Source organism: Phaethon aethereus (assembly GCF_964289735.1).
Source record: "Phaethon aethereus genome assembly, chromosome: 8".
In the NCBI taxonomy this organism is placed as follows: Eukaryota; Metazoa; Chordata; class Aves; order Phaethontiformes; family Phaethontidae; genus Phaethon; species Phaethon aethereus.
Genome location: NC_138584.1, coordinates 35770532 through 35781091, shown reverse-complemented (window position 1 = coordinate 35781091; position 10560 = coordinate 35770532). Strand labels below are relative to the sequence as shown.

Here is a 10560-nt window from a genome sequence, read left to right as displayed (position 1 = left end):
TTCCATGACCTATGCATATTAATTTACTCATAAAGAAAATAATTGTGTGCTTTTGAGGGTCTTAAGCCAATTTTTGAAAGGGTACCTTTATTTACAAGCCTTGGGAGGTACCTTTTCCTCAAATTGCTCATGTGTAAAAATGTAAATGATGGCCTACAGGTGCATTTCTGTCAAGAGTTACATAGGGTAATTTGAAATTTTTTTCAGTACAAAATGTTCCGTGTGTTGGATTTAGTGATGTTTCCCTAACGACAGACTAATAATAGAGAAATAGCAATGTGACATCTGAATATAGCATCCTTTTGCTGTAGTGATGATTTGGGTTGTCACGACTGAAAAAGAGTCTTGGCAATCAGACTAACCGCTCTTTAAGTGGCCATTGCCCCGCTCAGATAAAACAAAGGGAGGTGGATGACAACTAAAGAACGTTTAAGACCAGCAATATGTATTTGTCAGGACTGAACCTGTTTTTTGACTGAATCGTGAAAATGCCCCTACCCAGAACCAAAACCGACGTGTTAAAATTCCGCCCCCGGTCAGGAGGAGACAGAAACCCCGGCTCTCTGCGAGCATACCAGCGTGCTCCGACTTCCCAGCCGCCCCGTGAGCGCCTGCCCTTTCCTCGCGTGGGCTGGAGGCTGCTCCCCGACGGGCGGTGCGGCCGGCCGGGAGGGCTCAGCACGGGCGGCCCGGACAGCTCCGCCGGGGGCCGGCGCGGAGGCGCCTTCCGAGGGCGGGGGGCCCGGGGGGCGCTAAGCGGCTCCAGGACCGGCTGCTTCCTGCTAGCGGCGCAGCCCGAGGCTCAGGGCACGGGAAGGGGGAGCGTCCCCGCCCTGGCAGCGGCACAGGCGCCTGCCGCGCCCCCGGAGCCGGAGCCGATCCGGCCATTGGCAGTGGCGTTTCGCGGGGGAGCGACTAGCGCTGCGCGGCAGCGCGGCCCCCCAGGCAGTGCCTGGCGGCGGGGGCAGAGGATGGAGACCTCCCCGCCGCGGCCCCACCAGGCGCGGCGCCCTCTGCCACCAGCCGCCGAAGTTGGCGCCGGGCCCAGGCGAAGTTAGCGGGGCGCGTCCCGAGGAGGGGGCCCGCGGGCCGCCCGACGCTGCCCTCGGCGCGCCCCCTCTGCCCGCGGCCCCCCCGCCCGGCTCGGGCACCGCCCCCGCGGGCTCGGCGCAGGCGTCGGCCGCGAAGCCGACGGGACGGGAGGGTCAGCGCGGGGCGCGGGCGGTGTTCCGGCGGCCGCGGCGGAGCGGAGCGGGAGGCTGCCCGGCCGCTGCCGCCTCTCATGCCTTCACGGCAACAAAGAGCGCGCTGAGCGGCGGGCGGAGGCGCCGCGCCCCTGGCTGTGCTGGCGCGGAGGGCACCGGGAGACGATGGCGAGGAAGGGAGAAGCCTCCACGCCTCTCTACGGTGAGCGGCCCGGGCGCGGGCGCAAGGTGGGGCGGGCGCCGGTGCTAGCGGGCGGAGGCGGCCGGCGCCTGTGCCTCCCTCCGGCCTGTTTACATTGCGGATCCCGCTAGCGTGCAGCGGCAGCGAGAGTTTGTTTCCCTCGGCGGATGCGGGGGGCGGGGTGGGTGTAGGGCCCCCCGTGTAGGAGGGAGCCCCCGCAGATGCCGGGGCATCTCTCCGCTTGTGCCGCGGCTCGCCCGGCCCGTGGAAGGCGGGACGGTCGGGTTCGGGGAGGGGAGCCGGTGGGCGCAGCGATGGGGGCGGTCAGGGCGAGAACCTCCCCCGCGCCCCTCTCCCCGGGAGCAGGTGCGTTGTGGCCGCTCTGTCCGCGCCCTGGGGCGGGAGCGGGCTGCGGTGCTGCGGCCGGGAGGGCCGCGCGGCGGCAGGTGCGCGGCGGCGGGGAGGGCCGGCCGTTGGGCGCGTGGGGCCGGGCCGGGCCGGGCCGGGCCAGGCCGCGCCGGCCGTTGGGCGCGCGGGGCCGCTGTGCGGGGCTGGGGGCGGCTTACCCGCGGGCCGTGGTGGGGCCGTGGTGCGGCAGGCGGGAGCCCGCTGCGCTGGTGGTGCTGTGGGGTGCCGGTGCTTTGCGCCTAGGGACGGGGAGCTCCGCAGCCGGGTACCCGCACTCCGCGAGCTCCGCTCCCTGGCTGGATCCTGCCCGCCGGCGCGTCGGGGAAGGTCACCGGCGGCAGGAATTCATCTCGGTGCTGCAGCTCTGCTTTAATTGCTGCTTGGAAGCGAAGGTATTCGCGACAGAGGACACGGGGCATGCAGAGCTGCTTAGCCTGTTTGAAGGTGTCGCTACCAAACCGATTTCCTCTTCCAGAGTGCGCGAGATTTCCATGGCAAAACAAATCTGCGGCATGAGCAAACCCTCGTAGAAACAAGGCTTCTTTTCCGTGGGTCCCAAAGGCTGCCTGTAACCGGCAGGATTACACAGACGGGCCGGAACGGCTTGGTAAAGCGGCCTTTGCCTTGGTGTCACAGGCACGCTGGTGTGGCGTGTTTACAACTCGTAAAACTCTGGTTTGTCATTCACCTCTGTGGTCTGAACCTTGGTCCGGCTAAAGGAAAATTCACAGCTTGGCTTGCTCCCGAAAAGGGAAAGGAAAAAAAGCCGTCAGGGAGGGAGAATAAGCCAGAAAGAGTTTAGAGTGTTTCACCTGTGAAACACTCTAAACTCTAGTAGTTAGTTAACCTCTGACAGAACCTGTGCCTATTCCTATGGAATTCAAATGGTTTTGTCCGCTACTGCAGAGGGAGTAGGCCTAGGACCATAGATATTCAGCACTGGTGGTGGAAAGGTAGGCATGGAAACACTCTTCTGAAGGAAGAGCTGTGCAGTATTCAGGAGGGGAAAATACCTTTTGTATAGAGTTCCGTAAGTGGTGTGTATCCTTCCTCACTTGCCACTCGTAAGCAAGAACGCTGTGGTAAGAAAGTCATGACAGGAAGTACCGAGTCATAAAACAATAATTTTTTAACTTAATTTTTCAAAACAGGTTACCTGGGTAAGAAAGGATGATCCTTCAGTTACTCAACTTGAGGGAGGAGAGCAATGTATCTGTAATCAACTCGTTCTGAAGAATTATTCTGACTAGGATTTTGCTATTTTAGCTGTTTCATGTCATCAGCGTGTTTACTTCCTTTTGTCTCATTTGCAGATGTGGATTTTTTTAGTGATAGTGTATATTGTGTTACCACATTTGCAGGAATCTTGAGTAATTGCTCTAGTTTTGTATTGGGAAAGCAAGGTTTGAATTCACATTTGTTTTCCCTGTTAGATCACGTAATGTTAAAGACTTAGAAGAGGAAAGCGCAGCATTTCCAAATTCAGCATATACGAGACCATTTTCCTTTTAAATTAGGTTGCTGTAATAGTTATTCTCAGGCCTTCGTTGTCTCTGCCAGTAACTGGTTATTTATTAGCCCACAGGTATATTTTTCAGAGTTATAGGTGTCCTAAACCTCTCTCCTTGGAATCTCAAGGATTCCTCAGAGTTTCAGCATTTATAAATGACAAAGGCAAATTCTTCTCAAAAGTCTTGGCCTTTCAACTTGTGGTGTCAATCTAATTCTTTAGAATAGGTGAGTCAAGCCCATGGTTGGGGACGTGTGGCTCCATGAACAGTTTTGTAACTACCTCAGATTTCTCTTTGGGGTAATAAGTATCCTATCAGATGACTGGTTATTAGACTGACTGCTGGAAACTCAAGGTACCATACAGAATGGTTGACTGGTAGTGTGAATATGGCTCTGTAAAAGGTTTTGGTAAGCCCATAGGCATTTTGAGATCCGTTCCTCTTGAGCTCTCTCACTTCTAGCTGCATTGTCTGTCTGCAGGCATGTGTGAGAAGGACTGTAAGTTCATTTTCAAAAACAAGCTTCATAGTAGTTCCTTAAGTTTACCTTAAGTTTAGTTTTCATTGGGATAGCTGTAAGCTGGCTCCAGTAATTGCATCAAGTTTTTCCTTAAAATGGGTTAAATACGAAGGATTTGTTAAGAACAATGACATTATCTCTTTCTCTAGCAGGGGACTTCCAAATGAGAAAAACTAAAGTTCTTTCCCAACGCGAAGATTACCACTGAAGCCAAGGAGGCAAATTACTCATTATTTTCCTTTTCTCATTATAGCTGATTTTTGAGGTTGTGGGATTTTTATTTTTTAACCGAAGTAGTATTTTCTTTCGTGTAACTGCAGTATTAAGGGCTGTGATGTGACTGGTGAAAGCAATGATAAAATTCTTTTTGACTTTATTGCAGAATCGGGCTCCTAGCAATGATTGCACCATAAGCAATTTCCTATAGTAGTGAACTGTAGTTCAGTTGTTAGCTTACAGATCACTGAAGTCCAAATGGATGATGATGTTGTCTTTAAAGAAAGCTTTTATCACTACTTTAAGAAATATCATTGAGAGGAAGTATATGAAGTGCCAAATTTTATTACTTTCAACTCAGATTTAGCTAGCTTTCTTTTTTATGTCTGCATATTTAGATCCTCTCTAGGAAGAGCTACTTTCCTATGATTTCTTTTGCCAGTGGTGGGTGCAACCACAACTTGAGTCTATAATTGGGATTCCTAGTTACTGCTGTGAAACACCAGGAAATGAAAAGGAAAAATGGGGACAGACTTTTTTTTTTGCCCTACCAGGGCCTGTATTGGCAGGACAAGGGGCAATGGCTTTAAACTGAAAGAGGGTAGGTTTAGGTTGGATGTAAGGAAGAAATTTTTTACGATGAGGGTGATGAGATGCTGGAACAGGTTTCCCAGAGAAGTTGTGGATGCCCCATCATTGGCAGGGGGTTTGGACTAGATGATCTTCAAAGATCAATTCCAACCCAGAGCGTTCTATGATTTGCATACTGCTTTTGTATTTGTAGCAAGCATCTGTTGTGCCAAGTTGTTTAGATGACACAAATTCTTATACAGTCCCTCTTATTTGCCCGGGTAGTAATTACACGAAGGAGAAGGTGGCGTGTTGACTTTAAGTTGTGATGAGATTCTGAACAGTAGGTAATTAAATTGAGTTTGATTATCTGTTCCAAATTTTTCCATTAAAAAAAGTAAATTCCATGAGCACCAGAACTCAGGAAGCCAGGTTTCCTATGCTCATGTCTTGTGATTGTTTGACTTTGTTGTCAAAATCAATCAAGTTTTGGGGGGCATTTAGACAGTCACTTTCCCTTCCCCCATCTTTGATTCTCTGCAGTCTGGTACGGTGTTTGCTTGACCTTTCACGCCTCAAGGCATGTACAGGGTAGTCTTTCTCTGCCCCCTGCTGATTTTCACAAAATGTAAAATTATCTTAACACATATTCACTCTCTTAGCAGATGTAGTGGAAGTTGATGATGGAATCATATGTTATTGGAAAGTATAAACAGAACACACACAGAAGGCTTATGCAATCACATTGTAGATTTATTGGAAAGTAGTTTTAATAACCGCAATACTTACAATACTTGCGAAAGGGTGGCATGTTGGAAAAAATGAAGATACTGCAGTATCTACTTTGGTTGAGGAGAAAGTGACAAAGCAATTTTAAGTGGTTTCTATGGCCATGGTTTCTCTCATGACTTCATAAACATAAAACGAATGCAGTAGGGGACACATACAAGACCATCACACTTTGTGTATGTGAGCTAGCTTTCTAATATCTCAAAGTATGAGGAACATTTCTTCCCAGAGCAGAACTGGGCTCTAAATTAGGTGACTAATGTGGAGATGTGTCTGCATACTCTGAGCTGTATGGCATATTTATTACTAGTCAGGAAGTTTATGTTTGTGTTGAATGTTCTTATAATGAGCTTGTTTTCTTGGCATACATAAGACATAAAGTATATATCATAATTCACTGGACAATCAGTATGGTATCAAGAAAGAATTAGAAATGCAGTAAAAATTTGTTTCATTTTACTTTTTTGTCATTACAAGTTTTTAACTCAAATTTATCTCTAAAGAAGACAATAGAAGGTTGTGCCTCAGAACTTTAGGAAGCACAGGACTGATAATCCTAACTTTTTCTTATGCATATTAAATTACAATATTAGAGACAAAATAAAAATCCCTATAGAATTGTGTGAGAGCGAGCACAAAGGTTTGCAATGGCTTTCTAGATAAATTGAAGTCAATTATGTAAAGATGCATTTCAAAACTGTTTAAATATACATTTTCATAATCCATACTTTGAAGACTTCAGATGCACATCATTGACTGCAATAGGATATGATATAAACATGTATTTAGACAGTGTTAAAGACATATACTATTTTTATTGGACTATGGTGATTATCTCTATTAATGCGTATTTGGAAAAAAATGTGGAGTATTTACTGAATAGAATAGAGACTTCCTGAACAGCAGTGTGGTTTATTGTGTGCTATGGTAAAACCCTGATTACAAAGATAACTGGACGTTCTTATTTTTTTGTGCAGTTGGGGTATTTCAAAAGCACCTGTACTTTGGTGATGATGATACCTTCATGGGATCCTTACATTGTGCTGATCTCAGAAACAGTTTAAATGTCTCTTCCTCACCTGGATTATCATGGAGACTTTTATGGGATGACTTGGATTTATAAAGCTAGGCGTGTTCTAAGATTTTGCAAGAGGTCTTCAACAGATTATTGAGGAGGGGCAAACAATAGCTCAGTTAAATTTACAAACATCTCCTTTGATACAACAATAAGTGCTTACTTTATTAATATAAGTAGCTGAGTTGAATTCAAATCTTCTAAAATATGAGAAGTACTGCATACTAGAAACAGTTAGGTCAGTAAGTGAATAGGCAAGAAAACTAGCAGGATTTAGTCAATACAGATTACTCGTCTAGTGGTGTAGTACTTCTTTGTATTTCTTGAGCCAAATTAATTACTACAGTTTCCAGTCCAATTAAGATTCTAGAGTATATGAAAGCATCCAGGCTCTGATTTATCATCCTTTAGAGCTTAAGTATTGTACTTCTTTCAGCTTATTGACTTAAGCTGAGCCATTCTGGCAGTAAGATGTTGCACAGCCATAAACAAAGATAATGTAATCGGAACGTCTTTAAGTAAGGAGATTAACTTAACTGTTATGCATAGTTATACACTATTCAGTTGATTATTTGTTGCTGAGTGGTATGGCTGCCACTGAACATTACCTGGAAAAAAATAGTGTGATAAGCTAGGCTTCTTTATGACTAAATAGTCTTTGTTACGTCTTTTAACAAGCAGGATATTAATACATAGTTGAGAGGAAATTCTCTCTGCTACCATACAGTTTAAGAGTGATGTAATGAAATTAACTCTAACCTTTGCACGGTCCTCTGTCAGATGGATTGGAGCAGTTTCTACATGATACAAACTCCAGGAAAGTGTGGGTGTGTAATGGAGCTGTCATGCAGGAGGAGGTAAAGCTCAAACCCACTGTTTTTAGTGGAACTCCCTGTGTTATCAAATCAAGGCTTTACATACATGTATAGAATTTTTAAAGCCTTTAGTGTTCTTACTTCCCTGGGCTATGTGCTCTGAAAAAGGAGACATTACTCTGAAACAGAGTTAGAATTAGTACACTTACCATAACTTGGTAGTTTTGTCAGAGTTAATGAATCCTTCTGTTTAGGAATCCATTCATATTTCCCTGCATCAGGGTGCCGAGAGCACTAATAGGTTGTCGTTGCCCTGACCCATCTCACTTGGGGCTTCCACCCATGTCCTCTGACCAAGGGTTCCATTTTAAGCTCAGGCTGGTGCCTTTGGTTCCTGCCTGAGCTGTGTCCTAGGGGTGTCGGTCCCTCGTCCTATTTCTGAAGTGTTACGTGGAATCCCTGGGTGGACCCCGGCCTGTTACCCTGTCTTGCCTGGTGGTCGCTGAACTGTTGGGACCTGTTCCTGTCGCAGCTTTGCGTGCCTGCCTCTGGTGCTGCAGGTGTGAGGGCATCGCACAGCCTGTGTTTTGAGTGTCATGGGGTCCAGACTTGCCTTCCCTTAGGGAGCAGTCCTGCTCTTGCTGTTCCTTGACACCCTGTAGTCTCTCTCCACATCATTTTGTCTTCTCAATATGACTGTCAAACACTAAAAGCAGATCCTTTCTGGATCAATTAATCGGCGTTTTATGCATTTGCCACAAAGCAGTTGTTTTCACAACTCAACTTGATAAAAAGAAATTAAAGAAACCTCTTTATCTCAAATGCAGAGACACTAATGGTTGTGTGAAAGTGAGACTTGGCACTTTTCTCATACCTATTTGACATGTTTATGCTCTGGTGCGCTGGCAGTTAAATATCCTCAGGTGTTCCATCTCTTTCCAAGCTTCTCTCACTTTCAAAATTAGGTACAGTCTTAAATGTAAAATAATAACAAAATGAAATCTAGCCCTGCCTATTTTTCTCTCATGCATATACATGTAGTGTACTTGTTTACGTATATTTAGAAGCCCAGTGGAAATCTCAAAGACAAGAGAGGAGGCTTGTTCAATGACAGTACCTTGAACTTGTCCGGCTATAGCTGCATAAATAACTGATATGTTTGTGTTTCAGTGGGCAGTCCTGACAAATGAAAAAAAGTTCCAGCTTTTTAATTCTTTATTCCTTTTTTAGTCCAAGATGGCTTACTGAATTCAGTCCCAAAACACTCAAGGTTTTGTGTGTCAAATATTTACAAACGGTTCCCCGCTCCTATCCCCCCAAGCTGTAGTTTGGCCGTGCTCCCAGCCTTTCATGAAAGAAGAACAAGTCTTAGGCTTTTAGAGAGTTGCTTAGGTTGTTGTGTTTTGGGTTTTTTGTTCTTTTGCTTTTTAAAATACCTATATCATTAGGCTATCTTGCTGCTTTAAAAACAGTATTGCAAGAGATGAAAGAAATAAGGGCCCAAACACTTTTGGATGCTGAATGTAGTCATTATGCCACAAAATGTATCTCTGGTTCTAGTAGTAAGTTTCAGGCCCAGTTAATCAGAACTTTCTTGGAAGTCAAGGCTTTGAAGCATGTTTCAGGACTTGCTCAGGTCCCTTGCCATGGTTGAACTGTTGCCTGCTGTCTGCCATCTGGAACTTCTCATAGTTTTGGACTGGAAGAGTGCACCTCTGTACTTGGGAAAGAAGATATGTACTTACTGACACATGGTGTTATTTCTTACTAGCATCAGTACAGATGAGAAATAAGTTTGGTTTTTTTTACCAACCTCTGCAGACCTTTGGCATTTAGGAGGAATTCCTAAAGATGCCTCTCCAAAGTGGTAGATGCATTTATAGTGCTGTTTGGTTTTTCTGTGTAGCTTCTCTTTGGCATATTGTTTTTTATAATCTGTCATCAAAATAATTAAAGTACAGTATCAACATAACTATTTTCACGCTTCACATTCCTGGGCTAGAGTGTCATCTCAACTCTGTTGTAGCAAATTTGTCAGTTTCTCAGAATGTACACAGAATATACACCCATGAAGCTGAGACAGTTTTCATAATTGTTTGGTTAATTAGAGGTGAGGGAAGGGACAGGAAATGAAGAAAAGTCGGGCTGTAATAACAGAATTTAGCATTTGTGCCAAGCTGAAAATCTTGTTTGTGGGCAAAGAGGAAACACACCTTATATAAAGCCAAGAGTTCTATTGGTAGAATATTAAAATATTAGCAGTCTAATCCAATTATCTTTACTAGTTCAAATCTAGTTATTACAGAAAAAGAAGGAGTACTTCTATACAGATAAAAGTCTCAATAGTAGTTACAGTTAAACAGAGTTAAAATTATATTAATGCTTCTTAGTTTCCGTCCCCTTTTCCTTTTTCCTTGTGATGGAAGGTTCATCCTTCCATGCGTTAATCACAGTACCGCATCCCCCACACCACCCCCCCTGCCCAGTACCAGATTGAAGCCACCAATCTTAGGCCCTGGAGCAGCAATGGAAAGTTCATCCCCATATTGTTCAGTCTGAATTTATTGGTACCAAGCTTTTACGATCCTGAAATTCCAGTCTCTGGAATTGACCTCTATCCAAGTATAGATATAAAGACCTTTATACCTGTCATTGTGGATAATAGAGCTGCAATCCATATGAAACATCATTTTTTTCATATTGTATTAATCTGCTGTGGCACTTCACGGCAACTGGGCTGCTATAGGCACCTGTAAATAAAAGTAGCCAGGAGGGAATCTCTCTAGCTTGTGGGGTAATCCCATACAGCCTACTGCTGATGTTGAAATTCAGTGCTGTCCACATACCCATACAAATTATGGGGGATTTTTACAGGCAGGGATGGGATGCTCCTGACTGTTCCTTCTAACTAAGGAAAGGTCATAGAGCAATTTGCCCATTTCCAACCTCCATCCACGTAAGTGAAATCATCCTTTCCCTCCTAGATTGTGCTGAAGGGATCTGCAGCAAGTGACGACTACTCGAGTGTACTCTGTTGAGCAGTCACTTTGAAGTCAAAGCTCATTTATTACACTAAAATATGAAACTGTGCCTTTGATTGACCTCTGACAGCTGCCAAGATGAGGAAGCTTGGCCTAAAGAGGTCCTCTCCCTAAAGAGGACCAGTGACTAAGGTTTTCAAAAGATGTTTGGTGGGTTACTTCTCCAGCGGGAAGTCCCATGCTTGTACCTGTTTCTTAAACCAGGAGATCATCCATTAAAATATATGGT

The 10560-nt window shown here is 45.4% G+C and overlaps 1 protein-coding gene across 1 annotated transcript in view; it reads left to right on the top strand.

Moving 5' to 3' along the window:
• Positions 1 to 1370: 1370 nt before the first annotated feature.
• The window catches only part of SLC44A5 (solute carrier family 44 member 5), a gene marked incomplete at both ends in the record, with an annotated part of 98676 nt that continues 89486 nt past the window's right edge, over positions 1371 to 10560 (top strand). Inside the window, one exon of the mRNA XM_082003187.1 lies at positions 1371 to 1407. Within this exon, the coding sequence (XP_081859313.1) occupies positions 1371 to 1407 (37 nt within the window). The remainder of the gene's footprint in view (positions 1408 to 10560) is intronic.